Source organism: Aquarana catesbeiana, linkage group LG12, assembly GCF_042186555.1.
Source record: "Aquarana catesbeiana isolate 2022-GZ linkage group LG12, ASM4218655v1, whole genome shotgun sequence".
Taxonomy (NCBI): Eukaryota; Metazoa; Chordata; class Amphibia; order Anura; family Ranidae; genus Aquarana; species Aquarana catesbeiana.
Genome location: NC_133335.1, coordinates 37,797,722 through 37,817,063, shown reverse-complemented (window position 1 = coordinate 37,817,063; position 19,342 = coordinate 37,797,722). Strand labels below are relative to the sequence as shown.

General features: G+C 46.2%; 1 protein-coding gene across 1 annotated transcript in view; it reads right to left on the bottom strand.

Annotated features, from left to right (window-relative positions):
• The window catches only part of SLC13A3 (solute carrier family 13 member 3), a 64,996-nt gene extending 46,515 nt beyond the window's left edge, over positions 1–18,481 (bottom strand). The window contains exon 1 of the mRNA XM_073607590.1: positions 18,318–18,481. Coding sequence (XP_073463691.1) covers positions 18,318–18,428 — 111 coding nt within the window. The 5' untranslated portion in view covers positions 18,429–18,481. The remainder of the gene's footprint in view (positions 1–18,317) is intronic.
• Positions 18,482–19,342: the final 861 nt, after the last annotated feature.

Genomic DNA, 19,342 nt, shown 5'->3' with positions numbered 1-19,342 from the left:
TTTATTAACACATGGATTATAGCAGATTAGGTGCTTTGTGTTATATAAACATTTCACAAGTTTTGGGAAGAAAATAAAATGAGCTAGCAAAAGTAGAACACTTTATAAAGAGTTAAAACTCATTTGGAGCAACGTGGCTGCCAAAGTAGTTATTTATGGAAGTGGCATACACAAGGGGGCCATTGTTTGTTGGTAAATTGCTCTCCCTTAGAAAATGAGAACAGTAAATAAGGCCTAATGAAGACAGGGGTCTATAAATGGATGGCTGACTTGGGAACAAGGTCACAGTCAATAAGGATGGGTAAACTAAGGGTGAAGTTTTGAATGGCTTGTAATCCAATTTTGGGTCCCTCTGTTATCAATACATATCACAGATTTCTCATGTCTTGAGTCCCAGAACAATGACAGATCAATATTTTTAGATTCAGAATGCTAGCTCATTGATATAATAAGAGGCTAAATTAACCATAGGAGGACATTTTTCACTTTGCCAAGAATCTGTCTTCGTTTCGAACACCCAATCATGCTCAAATAAATAAAAAAGAGAGAATGCTGCTGTATCTGAGGATCTTCTAAACTGGGATGGGTCAATCTACTAGACAAAGACCGACTGACACTTGGTGAACTAGACTGAGGTGTGTCAACCTAGAACAAATATGGATGGACAATTGGAAAACTAGACTGGAATATGTTAATCTGAGACAAAGATGGACTGACACCTGGGAAATTAGGCTGAGATGTGTCAATCTAGAACAAAGACGGACTGACACTTGGGGAATTAGACTGAGATATTGTATGTCAATGTAGAACAAAGACAGACTGACACTTGAGGAACTAGACTGAGATGTGTCCATCTACATTGTTCCTACCTAAAGTCCATATACAGTTGTGCTCATGTGCTCATGAGTGGACATCTCAGTCTCCTGACCTCAATATCATTGAGCCACTCTGGGCAGATCTCAAACGTGCAGTTCATGCAACATAGCCCAAGAATTTACAGGAACTGGAGGCTTTTTGCCAAGAGGAATGGGCAGCTTAACCATCTGAGAAGATAAAGAGCCTCATCCACAAATACCACAAAAGACTTCAAGCTGTCATTGATGTTAAAGGGGGCAATACATGGTATTAAGAACTGGGGTTTGTAAACTTTTGATCAGGTCATTTGGGTAGTTTCTGTTGTGATTTATGATTTAAAAAGAGTAAACACAGTTGATTGCTAATAAATGGCTTCAGCCAAACACTAACCATGAGTGAAAGAAAAGTTTTCATGTTATCATTCATATTCTCTGAAAAATGGCCAAGAAATCATAAATTCTGCCAGGGTATGTAAACTTATTAGCACCACTGTATACCCAAGAACAAATATTAATATATTGCAGATTACCTGTCCATGTATGTGGTGGCTGCTCTAGGTCTGACTCAGCAAGTTGCACATCAGAGCACTGCAGAGAGACCACTGCTTTTATACAGAGAGCTTACATCCTTCTCTGCGGAATGCTAGCAGGGGACAGACTTTTCTACTCAGGCTGTGGCTGTTTATTGAAGAAAACAAACTTGAAAACTTTGTACACCTTTTATTTTATTGTACCTGGAATGTATTTAGATTATCAAAACTGAAGGTTCAGTAAGGCCTTAGGCTTCATTGAGGCCTGTAGTCCAAGAATGGGCCATGTGTTTATGCAGGTGGAGCCACCAGGGGGACACAACATCTGTACAGACACAGCCGCTCATCGCAATTTGACAGGCGTGTGGGTGTGCAGCCCTGAATGCACATTGTCTACCTTTGGAACCAAAAACCTGACAAATTTGGGATGAGCTGGTGTGTCTGTGCAGCCGCTATATTCTCTGTATCCCTAGACTTTGTCCCTCAGTCCAGCAGGCTCCAGCGCTGTCCTCAAGCATTCCTTCTGAGTCACCCTTCATCTCTGCCCCCTACCCACCTCTGAGCACCGTCCCTTGGTTCCACCCCCTACCCACCTCCCAGTACTGTCTCTTTTAGAGTGTACAGAACCAAATATCATTTTCTGCTACTAAGTAATTTGTATGGAATGTTTTAATGATAACAAGAAAGACAGTAAAATAGATGCCACGCAGTGAGCAAAAGACCCCCACACAACAACAGACTTCCCCCCAGCAACAATGGACCCCCACCCCCCCGGCAACATAATACCACCCAAACAACAATAAACCCCCAGCAGCAACAACAGTTCTCCCAATAGACCCTCCAGCAACAATAGACCCCTCCCTCAACAACAGTAGATCCCTCCCAGCAACATAAGACCCCCCAGCAACATAAGACTCCCCCTCCCACCAACAATATACCTACACAGCAACAATAGACCCCCAGCAGCGACAATAGATTCTCCCAGCAGCCAGCATCAATAGACCCTCCAGCACCCCTTTCTATTACATACATTCAGTGCGGGGGGTGCCAGAACTGCTTTCCCCTTGTTCCCACTGAAAAAAAGTAATACACCTAAACCCTGCACCCCTAATAACACACCTCAGTCATGCACCCCTAATATTACACCACACCCCTTCACCCTTACCGTGTTTCCCCAAAAAAAAGACCTACCCCGAAAATAAGACCTAGTTTAAAATGCTTGTAAAATCCTATAATCCACTCCATTACAGTAGAATATAATGTACAATGTGTGTGTTTCTGTAATATAATGGATTATAGGATTTTACAAGCATTTTAACTCCATTCACACTGGGGATTCCTGTCAGGCAGGGAGAGAGAGGGGGAGAGAAGAACGCACATTACATGGTAAGACCTACCCCGAAAATAATCCCTACTGTGTCCTTTACTGACCAAACTAATATAAGACTCGGGCTTATTTTCAAGGAAACACGGTAGTAATACACCTCACCCCTGCACCCCTAATACACCTTACCCCTGCACCCCTGGTAATACACTTCAGCCCTGACCCCTAGTAATACACCTCACCCCTGTACCCCTAATACACCTTACCCCGTACACCTAGTAATACACCTCACCCCTGTACCCCTAATACTACACCTCCCCTCTGCACCCCTAATACACCTTACCCCTTACACCTAATAATACACCTCACCCCTGCACCCCTAATAACACACATCACCCCTGCACCCCTAATAACACATGTAGCGCTGGTAGATTTGCGATCTACCATATGTTAGGTAAATTTAGTAACTTGTTCATTAAGAAGGTTAGTTTTGCCTCTGTTCCAGCTTGGCTGACGATGTGTGTGTTTCCATACTGACCGGTGGGTGTCGCTGTTATCACTGGTCAGTGTTGGAAAGGCAACGTGTTGAAGCATATGGATGCTCTTCTGTCCCGGAGACAACCCAGTGGAGGTGGTCCTCCTAGTTGCATTCTGGGCGAGGGTATTTATGGGACAGACGCCATATTGAGGGGTTCGTTTTTCGGCCACCTGCTGGCCCTCCTGACCAACAGGTATGCGTTAGAGAGCAATCTCGTGGTCCATTCCGGAGGCCCACGTCGATGCGGCGCAGGGGTGGGCCCAGAAGCTTGTCTGGGGCCTACCACAGCAGCCGAGGAATGGTCCTGAGCTGTCTATCCAAAGGGAGGAAGCTGGACAACCGAGAAGATCCCAGGGAAGGACCTGTCATGGAAGGATCACGCAGCGTGCTGGTCTGGAGAGGGGCCTGGTGACTCAGTTGGAGGACGTATCCTGAAGTAACTATACAGCATAGTGTTGCCGGGTTGGCTTAAAGGATCAGGCACTGTGACTGACGTTCATTGCAGAAAAGACCAATACATCCTGTGGCAGAGACTTTTGTTCGTGCTACGTGCTGGCTGCTAGGCAAGTGAGAGAGGCCTATCCAGGTGTGCAAAGATTGTGTCCCACGAGGGGAGCGCATTCTATTGTAATATCTAAATCCTACCAGGGCATTTGTCAAGAACCTTATGAGAAGATATTTGAGTTTCTTCTGCAGTTTCCTTTCTGCCTCTTTCCTGCTATTTCCTTAGTAAATTGTTCAATAAAGCATTGAAAACGTACTCCAGTGTTGGTGCGTGTATCGTCCAGAGGTAAACTCAACGGAACCCTAGACCCGGTGCCGGTAAAACAGAGGGAAGGAGAGTGAAGGTAACAAGCCTGCTTAAACCAGCAGCTCCACCGAGAGTTAGTGCTACACACACATCACCCCTGCACCACTAATAACACACATGACCCCTGCACCGCTAATACTACACCTCACCCCTGCACCGCTAATACTACACCTCACCCCTGCACCGCTAATACTACACCTCACCCCTGCACCGCTAATACTACACCTCACCCCTGCACCGCTAATACTACAACTCATCCCTGCACCCCTAATAACACACATCACCCCTGCACCCCTAATAACACACATCACCCCTGCACCCCTAATAACACACATCACCCCTGCACCACTAATAACACACATCACCCATCACCCCTGCACCACTAATAACACACATCACCCATCACCCCTAATAACACACATCACCCCTGCACCACTAATAACACACATCACCCATCACCCCTGCACCACTAATAACACACATCACCCATCACCCCTGCACCCCTAATAACACACATCACCCCTGCACCACTAATAACACACATCACCCCTGCACCCCTAATAACACACATCACCCCTGCACCACTAATAACACACATCACCCCTGCACCCCTAATAACACACATGACCCCTGCACCCCTAATAACACACATGACCCCTGCACCACTAATAACACACATGACCCCTGCACCCCTAATAACACACATCACCCCTGCACCCCTAATAACACACATGACCCCTGCACCACTAATAACACACATGACCCCTGCACCCCTAATAACACACATCACCCCTGCACCACTAATAACACACATCACCCCTGCACCACTAATAACACACATCACCCCTGCACCACCAATACTACACCTCACCCCTGTACCCCTAGTAATACACTTCACCCCTAGTAATAGACCTCGGCCCTGCACCACTAATAACACACATCACCCCTGCACCCCTAATAACACACATCACCCCTGCACCACCAATACTACACCTCACCCCTGCACCCCTAGTAATACACTTCACCCCTGCACCCCTAGTAATAGACCTCGGCCCTGCACCACTAATACTACACATCACCCCTGGACCCCTAGTGATACACCTCACCCCTAGTTATACACCTTACCTCTGCACACCTAGATTAAACAAGCATTTAACCCCTGTAGTGTGGGAGGCTCACTGTCTCATTCTTGGAGTTCAGCTTTACTCTTCCTCTCCTAATGATTGAAGTGAATAGTGCAGCGCTAATATACATATATAACCAAAAATGTTTTGATGTGTGTTAAACAGACACAATAAAAACATATAAGTGACTGGTACTGAATAAGTGTATATCAATATTAAAATGCATTTGTGCTAAAAACATATCATACGTGCAAAATCAATTGCTGATGGCCAAAATGGATAGAGCGGTGGACAAAAAAATATTAATCAATAAAGCCCCGTACACACGATCGGATTTCGATGTCAGGCTGTTGGCGGAAAATCCGACCGCGTGTATGCTCCATTGGACAATTGTTGTCGGACTTTCCGCCAACAAATGTTGGCTAGCATGTCTTCAAATTTTCCTCCAACAAATGTGTGTTGTCGGATTTTCCTATTGTGTGTACACAAGTCCGTCGGACAAAAGTCCAAAGTACAAACACGCATGCTCGAAAGAAAGGACGAGCTGGAAGCGGTCGGTCTTGTAGACTAGTGTTCGTAATGGAGAATTAACATTCGGCAAATTATGAAATCTCGAAATTCAGCACACATTCTCTTCTTCTTTAAAGAGGAGTTCCCATTTTTTTTTTAAATTAAAAGTCAGCAGCTACAAATACTGCAGCTGCTGACTTTTAATAATTGGACACTTACCTGTCCCAGGGTCCAGCGATGCGGGGGATAGAAGCCCCGCTCGTCTCCCCCTATGTTTGGCGGCGACGGCATTGCAACTGTGGGCGTCCGGCTGTGGCTTCACAGCTGGGCACCCACTGTGCATGCGCGAGCGGCGCCGCACACCCTGATTGGCCGCTCAGTCATCTGGGACCTGTAATGTGTCCCAGATGATTGACAAGAGGGAGGGGGCAGAGCTGAGCCCTTCCTGCGCCGAGGGGAAGTGATGTCACCAGCCCAGGCACTGAAGGAGGCAGACTACGAGGGACCCCCTAGCAACAGCCATTTAGAGGTGAGTAAAAAAAAATTTTTTTCCAAATGTTTTTTTTTTTTTTTTTTTTTTTTTAGGCACATTCATGCATTTATTTTTTTGTTTAGGTGGAACACCACTTTAATGGGATAATAATAAAGTTGCTTTGCTGGTGATACTGATGGAGTTATTGTAAACAAATTTTCAAAGGCTTTTTTTTTCTAGTGATATCAATAATAATAGTATTATGTTTTTGTTTTTTTTTTAAATTCAATACTCTTTTTTTATTCAATACTTATTCAAGTCTTGTCCAGCAGATGTTCATAGATTAGGTCATAAAGGAAATAAAGGGCCTCCCCATATCATAGATCAACAATGGATGGGTTTATTTGAAAAGACATAAGTACAAACATCAAAGCTGATGTGTACAAATATAAATGTGATCACAAAGGGTTCCAATAAGTGTATGGAGCGGGCTCTGTATAACCCAACATGTTTCGTCCTACAGGACTTCAAATGGGGTATGGGGGGCCCAGTTAGTCACTAGCGGGGTCAAATCGATGTTCGTTTTCAACCGCAGTGACAAGAAAATTCAAAGCAGCAGGATGAAAAAAAATGTATTGAATGTACATATCTCTAACTGTATTCATTATAAAATCAAATGTTAGAAGCAAACAAAATCTTGAAATCCATTTGAAATACATTGAGATGTACTGAGAATTTTCATACAAATTTTGAGGTTCTACTTCTGTATACCCGGATTAGCTTTATGGGAAGTCACAGAGTCCTTCCAGCACAGCTGAGTAGGCTGTCATCATACCACTCTTGTGTAAGGCTGTTACACAATCAAATCCAACCTTCTGGTAAGTGTCAGTCAGCAAATACAATTTGATTTTTACAGGAAATTTTAATTAAAATAGATTTAGATGTGCAGCAAAAACTACAACATGGGCAAAAAATTCAGACGAACAATCGAACACCATTAAAGTCTATGGCACTTTCTTTTGTGAAATGGTAGGGGTACATCCTTACCAATTTACATAGGGGGGCCGGGATCTGGGGTCCCCTTGTTAAAGGGGGCTTCCAGATTCCGATAAGCCCCTCGCCCGCATACCCCCACAACCACCGGGAAAGGGTTGTGGGGATGATGCCCTTGTCCCCATCAACATGGGGACAAGTTGCTTTGGGGGGCTACTCCAAAGCACCCTCCCCATGTTGAGGGCATGTGGCCTTTTACGGTTCAGGGGGGGCACTCTCTCGTCCTCCCCCCTCTTTTCCTGCAGCCTGCCAGGTTGCGTTCTTGGATAAGGGTCTGGTATGGATTTTGGGGGGACCCCTACGCCATTTTTTTAAATTTTGGCGCAGGGTTCGGGTCTGGTATGGATTTTGGGGAGACCCCCACGCAATTTTTTTTTTTAATTTTTGGTTTGGGGTTCCCCTTAATATTCATACCAGACCCAAAGGGCCTGGTAATGGACTGGGGGGGGGAACCCATGCCATTTTTTTCTATGAGTTTTATCTGTATTGCAGAGACCCGACAATTCATTACAGCTGTGATCAGTTTTAAATGACTTTTTTCCTTTAGAAATGTCATTTTGCTGCAGTACTGTTCTAAATACGGGAAAACTGCCCAACTTTACAGGCATACTAAAGACACCCCCAGGCACGATATTTAAAGGAATATTTAATTTTTATTGTTTCACTTTAAGCATTATTAAAATCACTGCTCCCGAAAAAACGGGCGTTTTTAAAACTTTTTTTTGCATTGATACATGTCCCCTGGGGGCAGGACCCGGGTCCCCAAACACTTTTTATGGCAATAACTTGCATATAAGCCTTTAAAATTAGCACTTTTGATTTTTCATGTTAGTGTCCCATAGACTTCAGCGGTGTTCTGCGGCTTTCGAATTTGCCACGAACACTGCATATTGTTCGGTGTTCGCCAAAGTTCGGCCCGAACTTATGCTCTGGCCGAACCGTTCGCCCATCCCTAGCAATAGTTTAATTTTACCCTTTGCCTTCAATCAGATCTAAAGCTGATCTCCAGCCTTCTCTTCAGTCTCGCACAGTTGTACCGGCTTCTCTCCTGTACTGAAATTGCTTACTCAGATTTCACTGCATACTGTGAGCTTCTCACAGGGTGCATTAGCAATTCAGATAGAGCCTGCCTTATTTCCTGGCTGGATACAACATCATCTAGCCCTTTCTTCCCCAGGTTGACGGTCCTTGAACTGCCCATTTCATACACTGGATTTCATTTTTGTGAATCACAGTGGTTCGGCATCACATGTGGGCATTACATGCCAATGCAACCCGCCCAGGAAAACCCACTTCTTCATCAAGGGAGTTTGGTACAACCTCCCCCACATATGCGTGCGCACAGGGTGTGCCGGATGTGCCTGGGCACACCATAATCACTCTGTGTGGTGCAGATTACCCTTGCTGCCTGGGCCCCCTCCCCCCATGCCCCCCTAAAGTGCTGCTGGCTTCCTTCCTATCCTCTCACGCAGAATGCTGATCGTTTCAGGATGGAGAGCAGGAAAAGGGCCACTAAATATGTCATTTAGCAGCTCCTTCCTTTTCTAAATAAACATAATGAGTGATTGGTACCGATCACTCATTGTGTTCATTCAAAACTGAAGCATAGTAAACTGTGTTTACTATACTTCAGTCTGTGAACGAACAGGAAGCCACTCAGCACAGAGCACTTCTCATTCATTCACTGTCCAGTGCAGCTGAGGCTGCAGAGAAAGGGACTGGGGAATCTTTGTCCTCAGCCCCTTTCTTTGTCTTAAAAGTGAGAGGGTTTGAGCTTTGGGGTGCACACCCTAATGCAAAAGGCTGCGCACACCTATGCTCCCCCAAGAGCCAGCCCACTGCTTGCATCAGGGCTGAGAGGAGTACTGTGGCAAGATGCTGTGATGTTTTCAGGTAGCTATGTACAGCACTCTGCCATCCCCTCCTACCAGCCATGATCTGCCTGCACTGCATAGAGAAACACAGACACCCAGTGATGATGTCACTAGATACAAAATAAATTATGTAATTAAACCAGAAAGTGTTATATTTTTTAAAAAATGGGGGGTGGGGGACACCAGGGAAGGCAAAATATAAGCAGATTACATAAGTGGGTTTCGCTGGTATTAAAAAAAAAAAAAAAAATGTATATAAATATATAAGCAGATTAAAGCGGAGGTTCACACAAAAATGGAACTTCCGCTTTTCGGAACCCTCCCCCCCCTCCGGTGTCACATTTGGCACCTTTCAGGGGGGAGGGGGTGCAGATACCTGTATAATACAAGTATTTACACCCACTTCTGGGCATAGACTCCCGGGGGGTCTAAGCCACTTCCCGCCCCCCCCCCCCCGCGCTGTCTGCTGGGAGACACACGGGTCCCAGAGACAGCAGGGACCATTCGGATTGCGCAGCGCAACTTGCGCATGCGCAGTAGGGAACCAGGAAGTGAAGCCGTAAGGCTTCACTTCCTGATTCCCTTACCAAAGATGGCAGCACCCGAGGACCGAGGGACGGTTCGGCCTCGGGTGCCGACATCGTGGGTGCCCTGGACAGGTAAGTGTCCTTATTTTAAAAGTCAGCAGCTGCAGTATTTGTAGCTGCTGACTTTAAAAAAAAAAAAAAAATTGGCGGACCTCCGCTTTAACCACTTGCTGACCGCCCTATAGCAGTTTTACTGCTACAGGGCGGCAGCTGTGTGCAGGATCACGTGTATATATACATAATTCCAGACCTCCGGGTAACGGATGCGAATGCGCACTGTCGGCGGCTCGTTCCCGCTGTGGTTATACACAGAGGGAGTCAATCAGTGGGTACCGTGGACTCAATGTCCACCGGCACTCGCCGATCATTCAGTACAGAGGCAGAACGGCAGTCTGTCTATGTAAACAAGGCAGATTGCTGTTTTGTCAGTAGGGAAGACACAGATCCTGTGTTCCTGCAAAGCAGGGACAAGGATCCTTGTCTTCCCCTAGTAAAATCACCTCCCCCACAGTTTAGAGACACACTGGCTAGGCACACAATTAACCCTTTGATCACCACTAATGTTAATAACGATGTCACTGGTCCCCAAAAAGTGTCAAAAGTGTCAGTTAGTGTCTGACTGTCCGCCGCAATCTTGCAGTCCCGCTATAAGTCACTGATATTACTAGTAACTTTTGCACAAACCAATCAATATACGTTATTGGTGCTCCATTATTTTGGGGGGGGCGGCAAACAAACCAAACGCCACCCCCCCCCGTTCGGTCAGTCCATCAGTGAACCCCCAATGATCGGTCAGTCAAAATCCCAGCCAATATGGATGCTTCCCCTCTCGGCCAATCGGGTCTTGACCCGCTTCCTGATTGTCCGGGAGGAGAATCAGGAAGATAATAGAGAATATTAGTTGGCTGTTGTCACACAACTGGGTGGGCTCAAGGCACAATGCTCTGCGCTCCAAGCCCACCCTTTTTTAAGCCAATTAGATCTTCAGGCTCTAATCATGTCCTTCTAAAAAAAAAAACAAAAAAAAAAACTCCATTGGAATACATGCGTCTGGCGCCCTGCATGTAGATTAGGGGCTTCTTGTTGGTCTTCTTTTGTTTATAGCGCAAAAAATAAAAACCACAGAGGTGATTAAATACCAGCAAAAGAAATCTCTATTTGTGGGGGGAAAAAAGACAGATTTTATTTGGGTACAACGTCGCACAAACACGCAATTGTCAGTTAAAGTAACGCAGTGTCGTTTCGCAAAAAATGGCCTGGTCAGGAAGGGGGTAAACCTTTCCAGAGCTGAAGTGGTTAAAAAAAAAAAAAGGAAAAAAAATATAAACAGCTTAAATTTCAGTTTTAAAGTATATCAAAGACATTTCCTTATTGGCTGACAAGAGTTTTGGTGCTTTGTATACTGCTGTTTGCCTTGTTGAATAAAAGTGACCATAAAAGTTCAATAATAATAATAAAAGACCAAAAGTGACCTTAGAATAATAAGAATAAAAGATGTTTCCTAATTGGCTGACAAGAGTTTTGGTGCTTTGTATACTGCTGTTTGCCTTGTTGAATAAAAGTGATACAAAACACGAGAATTACCAAAAGTTCAGCTAATTTTCAGTCCCCAATTGCTTGGCAAAGGAGGTTGATGATGGATGGATGGACTATCAACACTAGTTATTGGATAGCCCAGATGGAAGGTATGGTCATATGAGGGCTGCAATGGTCCATGTATGTGGTTTACCAATGATCACCCTATATTATACCCACCTCTGGGTGACTCCATCACCATAAACAGCCACATCTGTTGGGCATTGGTCACTTTCAGCCACGACAAAGTATTTGGTTGCCTCATCTGCTCTGTTGTTTTAGGTAACCCAAAGACAAGAGATATATTGGTGGAGCTGGCCACTTACTGCCAGGCCCAGAAACATGTCCTATGTCTGTATGCACTGTGTGACCTCTGACTAGCTAAGCAGTGTTGGGTGGATCTGTTATCTGGAATAGATTTCCTTGAACAGTTCCTAATGGCTCCCTGAGATAAGGTCGGTGAGGTCAGGGCTTTGTGCTCTACACATGGACATGTGTCTTCAAAAAATCAAAAACTTTTTTTAAAGACTTTCTGTAAGAAAAACTTCCAGCAGCCAGGTCTTCCAACCCCCGTCTCATGCAAAGCCTTACGCCCAACTGAATCAAAATTTGTTCTAATATTCGGGAAGAAAGCGAGCCCTGGTAAGCATTTCATAGACAATCGTATATTAAATTCTGCAACCTGCTGGAGATGCAAAAACTTTAAAAAAAAACATTCTGCATGCAATTAGGTTTGAAACAGCAGGGCTTTTTTCTCAGAGATTAGGTGTAGGAACTCAACCATGCCCGCCACACACACACATACCTGTGAAATGGCTCTTCCCTCTGCATACAACCCCCGCACTCCACTGCCCTCATCTTCTCCCCCCTTCTTAAAAGCTCCACCATCTGTCATATGTCTTACCTTTGTTGCAATATTAAGCTGAAGCACCTATCCGGCTGTAGTACCTCCCAGCATACTATACTATACTACAGTCACTTGCAAGGGAGATCATGCAGTAGGAGCATCAACAACTGGTCACCAGGGAAAAAATGGAGACCACAGAGGGTGCAGCCTACCACGCACCCTCTCCTGCCCATGACTGCATTGAACCCTGGGCACCTGTTCTGTATCTCCCTTGTCCCTGTCCGGCACTCAGTGGGATCTGCGCAGGAGATCCGACCTGTGGGAGCTACTGGGAGATAAGCTATCATTTGTAAACTCAAAAGCTGGACTTCAGTGTTACCAAGTGATAGTGGTGAACAGGGAGCAGAAGACCTGAGTCAGAGGTGGTGGAACTGAGTTCCCCCTAGTTCCTGCTGAAAAAAAAGCCCTGGGAAATAGTGAGGGAGAACAGAAGCCTTCACAAGTTGGAATAAAGTACTGAGGTCCCTGATTCTCCACCATGGACCTAGTTGACTGGAAACCCATTGTCCCTGGCTGTGCTGAAAGATAGTCAGCGAACTACACTGGACATTTCAAGTTTATATGTAGAACGGCCATTACATCAAGATGCCAGCAACATATTTCATCTACAGAGAGTCTTGTGACTTCCCTCTGTTGTGATGCTATCTTTGCCACTCTTCAATGAAATCTACACTGAGAAATATAGGTAGGTTGTTATTGCTGACCTCCTTCACTAACCCAGAACAAGCATGCAGCAAGTGAGGTCAGAGTGAGAGGTCAGAATACCTGTCTGGATACTAGGACCAGGGGACTGACATGACAACCAGCCAATAAGAATTTTCAAAACGAGAGGTCAGGGATCGAGGCCTCCAGTTTGTTCCCGGTGAAGATTGTCTTTAAGGTGTCCCCCCAGGACAAACATTTCTTTAGCTTTGTATTGGGTGGGGAAAGACTGGAACCCCTCTTTGAGGACGACCATAATGCTGATGAGGCCTGCAATGAAATTGAGTTTGACACCCCTGTGCCCAGCAATACAAATGTGACAGGCGCTCCACTCTTCCCTTTCTCTACTAAAGAAATCATATTTATTTCTGTCTGTTGAAAATGTTCCTTATTTCCAGTCAGATGAAAGCCTGGTCAGCAGGACATTTACACCAGATGCAGTCCAAGACATTTTTAAACAATTATGCAATAAAAATGAATGTGTTTCCGTGAGCCTAGTTTACACCACTGTGATGCTGTGATTGGCTGCAGCCGCTGATCCTTTCAAGTTCAAGAAAATTCGATCCAATGATTGACTTCTGTCAAACCGGGCTGCCCGCACATGGATTGAAGTTCGGCCCACCCCTGCTGTACCAGTCCAATTTTGATCCATCTATGAGCACAAGTGACCAGATACAAAGGAAAAAGAAGTAGCGGTATGAATATTATAATAGCTGGGCCTCTTCACAACCGCCCTATAGCCAAATGACGGCTACATTGCCAGGAGGGTGTCTATTGACGACCTCCCGTGATCGCACTTCCTGCGCCCCCTGTGGCGCTTATCGGCAGTGATCTGTGATAGCTGTGTCCTTCTAACACAGCGAGGAGAGAAGAGCCGATAAGCGGCAATCCACACTGATAATCAGGACACTGGTCATAAGTGTACTGATGATCAGTGTAGTCCCAACAGTGCCAACCAGTGCTTCCAATCAGTGCCCATCAGCACTGCCTGTCAGTGCCTATAATTGCCGCCTATCATTGCCCATCAATGCAGCCTCATCAGTGCCCATCAGTGCAGCATATCAGTGCCCATCAGTGCCGCCTATAAGTTCCCATCAGTGCAGCCTCATGAGCACCTATCAGTGCAGCCTCATCAGTGCCCATCAGTGCAGCCTCATCAGTGCCCATCAGCGCTGCCTGTCAGTGCCTATCATTGCCACCTATCAGTGCCCATCAGTGCAGCCTCATCAGTGCCCATCAATGCAGCCTCATCAGTGCCCATCAATGCAGCCTCATCAGTGCCCATGAGTGCAGCCTCATCAGTGCCCATCAGTGCCGCCTATAAGTGCCCATCAGTGCAGCCTCATCAGTGCCCATCAGTGCCGCCTATAAGTGCTGCCTGTCAGTGCCTATCATTGCTGCCCATCAGTGCAGCCTAATCAGTGCCCATCAGTGCCACCTATAAGTGCCTATCAGTGCAGCCTCATCAGTACCCATCAGTGCCACCTATCAGTGCTGCCTGTCAGTGCCTATCATTGCTGCCCATCAGTGCAGCCTCATCAGTGCCCATCAGTGCCACCTATAAGTGCCCATCAGTGCAGCCTCATCAGTGCCCATCAGTGTCACCTATAAGTGCCCATCAGTGCAGCCTCATCAGTGCCCATCAGTGCAGCCTCATCAGTGCCCATCAGCGCTGCCTGTCAGTGCCCACCAGTGCTGCCTATCAGTGCCCATCAGTGCAGCCTCATCGGTGCCCATCAGTGTTGCCTATAAGTGCCCATCAGTGCAGCCTATCAATGCCCATCAGTGCAGCCTATCAATGCCCATCAGTGCAGCCTATCAATGCCCATCAGTGCAGCCTATCAGTGCCCATCAGTGCAGCCTATCAGTGCCCATCAGTGCAGCCTATCAGTGCCCATCAGTGCAGACTCATCAGTGCCCATCAGTGCAGACTCATCAGTGCCCATCAGTGCAGACTCATCAGTGCCCATCAGTGCAGCCTCATCAGCGCACATCAGTGAAGAAGAAAAATCACTTATTTACAACATAACAGAAACTTTGAAAAAAAAATTTCAACATTTTTTTTTTTCGTTTGTTCAGCAAAAAGTAAAAAACCCAGTGGGGATTAAATACCACCAAAAAAAAGCCTAAAAAAAATGATAACAATTTAGTTTGGGTGCAGTGTTCCCTGAGCGTGCAATTGTCATTCAAAGTGTGACACGCTGAAAGCTGAAAATTGGCCTGGGCAGGAAGGTGCCGGCATTGAAATGGTTAAAAAGCCACCACAGGAATGTCATCATAGGCACCCTATAACTGCCGTATACACAGATCATCTACCAGAAAGAACCTCATCACCCACAGGAGTCACCTTTTGAGTTCATGATACTTTGCAGTGATTTCAGTTGATGGTCCTGTGACACCAGTTAGTAGTACCAGTGAGAAGGTTGGCATGACCAATCAGGGGATCCACCACTTTTTAATGCTAACTAAAAATCAAACAACAATCACCCCCACACCTCCCAACTTTTTGAGATGGGAATGGGGGACACCTATCAGCAAACGTAAGCAGGCATAGGACACACCCCCTGCCACGCCCCCTTAAAGGAGTATTGTACAAAAAAAAGAAGATTGATTAAACCCACAAGGTCTTTTTTTACCACTACTATTCCTTTATATTGGCTTTTGGAATTTACAAATGCAGCAATTTAGAATTCAGATGAAAGGTTTAGCGCTGGGAAACATTTTTTGATAGATAAAAAGTGCATTTTATATACATCTATAAAGATCAGACCAAAATTGGGGACAAATGAGGAGGAACGAGGGACAGAGGGACATTGCTCTAAATCAGGGACAGTCCCTCAAAATCAGGGACAGTTGGGAGGTGTGATCACCCCTATCGCTGGACCTATGATGTCACCGAAAATATCCAAAATACTTCTTACTATGTCACATAAACACACGGATCAGCTGCTCCTACAAGCAGAAAATGTCACCACTTAAAAAAGAGCTCTCCAGCATAATGTATCAGTTTACATGGAAGAGACAAACCATTTACCACTGACAGGGGTGCCTACAATGATCAGCTTTTATTTATTTATGTAAAACTTTTTTTCCCCAAAAGAAAAAGCACTGTTGCTGTAAGTGATTACAAAGTGTTAGGCTGGCCATACTGGTTAAATTCACTTGTACAATTTTCCTTTAGATTTACCAAAAACCATATAATATGAGGTCAAAACAAAACAACTTTCAGTTGTATCCAATCAGGCAGCCCCTGGCACTACATAGTTTAAGGTAAATTAAAAGAAGATTGAACATGTATGGCCAGCCAGGAATGCTTCAGTTTTGTTAGTGTACCCCCTCCCCCGCTCAGACTGACAATGCTGCCGTCCAAAGGTGCCCCTTGTGCTCCTTCATACAGAGTGGGGCATTCTAATACAGGAGGTGTGTTACTGACCAGATCACCCAGTAAAAAAGCCTAAAAAAAGAAAACTGATGCAGACACCTAGGGTTGCCACCTGTCCGGGATTCACCCGGACAGTTCGGGTTTGGAATCAGACTGCCTGAAACCCGGACACATTATTCAGACTACTCTATGGCCTCCCAGCAGGGTTGCTGGCTGCAGTTGTCTAAGATGAGAGTGTCTGTTACACTTTCTTTCACGCTGCCCAAAGCCAGCACTAACAATTCCCCCTCCCCCACAACACACAGACAGGAGAGGAGAGAGGGCTCGATCTGCACCTCTTCCCCCCACCCCTACCCCTCTGTGTTTGCCCACACTCCAATCCCCAGGGCTGTGCCTCAGAAAAGGGAAGTGCAGGTTGGAAATTTAAAGTCCAGCAGCCTCAGATACATCTGGATGAGAGGTGCTGACTGCCAAGGGGTGAGTGAGCTCACCATCCATCCCTGTCCGTGACTGAAGTCTCCCCCCTTCTCTCTCCTGCCTCTGAGTGAGTACACTAAGGGAAATCAGGGTTCTCAGAGCACCCCTTACATCAGATTTCCCCTTTACACCAGAGACCACAGTGTTTCCCCCTTACATCAGAGTCCTCTCCGTACATCAGAGTTCTCAGTGTTCCCCCTTAGATTAGGGTTCCCAGAGGATCCCTTATGTTAGGGTCCCCAGAGTTCTCCCTTACATCAGAGTCTGCAGAGTCCCCCCTTACAGTGAAAGGGAACTCTGCCAGTTCAGATGTAAAAGGGGAACTCTGTGGACTCTGATGTAAAGGGGGACTCTTGTTCTTAACTTCATATGATTAGAAATGTTATTTTAAAGCAAAATATATCTATAGATTATACTACAAAAAAAAAATAGCTGTGAGCCGCTAAAGTGTTCGGGTTTGACTTGAAGAAAAGGTGGCAACCCTACAGACACCACAACAGTGCTCCATTAGGGGGGGGGGGTGGCAAACGAACCCCCCACCACCCCTGCCCACTTGCCTGCCCGCCCGCACTTACCCCATCTAGGTCGTGGGCCGCCTCCCTGGCTTCTCCTCCCAGCCAATCTGGTCACTTCTCCTCCCAGGCCAATCAGGACGGGGAGGCTCGGGGCGCAGCGATTCGCTATCGTCTTCCTGCTTCTCCTCCCGGCCAATCAGGACAGGAAACGGGTTCTAAAACCGGATTGGCCTGGAATCGCTGCACCCCAAGCCCAACCTTTTTGAAGCCAATTAGAGCCTCAGGCTGTAATCATATGCTTCAAACAAAAAAAAAAAAAAACTCATAGAAATCCATGTGTCCGGCGCCCCACATTGAGATTAGGGGGGCGGCACCCCTGCGCCCCTTAAGTGCCGGCCGCCGCTGCACCACATCTAATGCTTGGTAAGCTGCAATATATTACATTTTTGGTTTTGGGTTGAACAACCACTTTAAGCTGCAAAGCCAGGGATGGGGGGGGGGGGGGGGGTTCACATGCCAAAAAACGTTCCCTGTTGCGTTTGGCGGGCAGCACCGCCGTCGAACGTCACTAATTCAAGCAAACGAGACGCAACGAGGTTGAAGTGCGTATGTGCAGCATTTACGGGGTTAAAACGGGGAGGCGAGAAGGCATCGCATCGCCTCCTCCCCCGCCAGTTAAACAGCTCTGAAATGTGATGTGAACGCAGATCGCTTATCAGAGGCGCGGCAATGCTGCTGCACAGCTAAGCGTAGCTTTGAACCTTTATTAAAAAGAATCAGAAACTTATCGCCGCAGCGATCAGAATTAAAGGACTTGTCTCCACCGGATGTTTGGATGTTTTTTTTTCTGCCCCGGAAACGTTCAAAAAATCAACTGCGATCATGCAAATGACATGCGCGGGGAACATGGAAGCGACGCCATGGCAGCCGAGAGCACTTGTGCGTTTAAAAAAGCGCGCAAGAACGAGTGCGTTTTCTAAGCGATTGCAGGCGTACAATTTGTAACAGCTGGGGAAACTTTTGCAAAGTTAAAGAAAAAAACTTTTCTTCCAATAAGTTGTATTAAAGAAGGGGGGTCTTACCTGCGGAGGTAGAGAGAAGAAGATGGGGGACAGGAGGATCGGCGTGGCGATCAGGATGATATACCGCTTAATGCACCAGATCTTCTTGACCAGAGTGACCAGGACAGACATAGTGCAGCACAGGAGGAGACTGGAGGCAGCCTGGGCTCAGCTGCTGGTTATATCAGCCTGGACCACAGCTCCTCTACCAAGTCACTTTGTAATGCAAACAACACACCCCTGCCTGGAGCCCCGCCCACTGGGCGATTAACATACAACCAGACGCAGGCTTTTCAGAAATGGGTTTCTAGGAACGACTGATCCTTGAAGTTTTTAATGTATTCACAATTTTTTTTTCCCCTTGCAGTGGTGTTGCAAGAATGAAGTTCCCCATCACCAGGGTGACTTGTATGAGGACGGAAAAAAAATCGACCGCTCGGATTTAGGGCTCATTCACTTGAATAAAAAACGCAGCATTTAGATGTGTACGGCAGATACTTTTGTACTCATCTAAACGCAGCACTATAGTTGTCAATGAGCCCATACACGCAGCTGAATCTACATAAAAATGTGTGCTGCATTTAGTACTCCAAAGACATAATGTGTGGCACAGTGGTGTAGTGGGTAGCACTCTCGCCTAGCAGTAAAAAGGGTCGCTGGTTCAAATCCCAACCACAACACTACCTGCCTGGAGTTTGCATGTTCTCCCTGTGCCTGCGTGGGTTTCCTCCGGGTACTCCAGTTTCCTCCCACACTCCAAAGACATGATGGGTGGCACAGTGGTGTAGTGGGTTAGCACTCTCACTTAGCAGTAAAAAAAGGTCGCTGGTTTGAATCCCAACCATGACACCACTTGCCTGGAGTTTGCATGTTCTCCCTGTGCCTGTGTGGGTTTCCTCCCGCACTCCAAAGACATGCTGGTAGGTTAATTGGCTTCTGTCCAAAATTGTCCCTGGTATATGAATGTGAGTTGGGGACCTTGGATTGTGGGCTTCTTGAGGGCAGGGACCGATGTGAGTGTGTGATGTATGTGTGGAGTGCTGCGT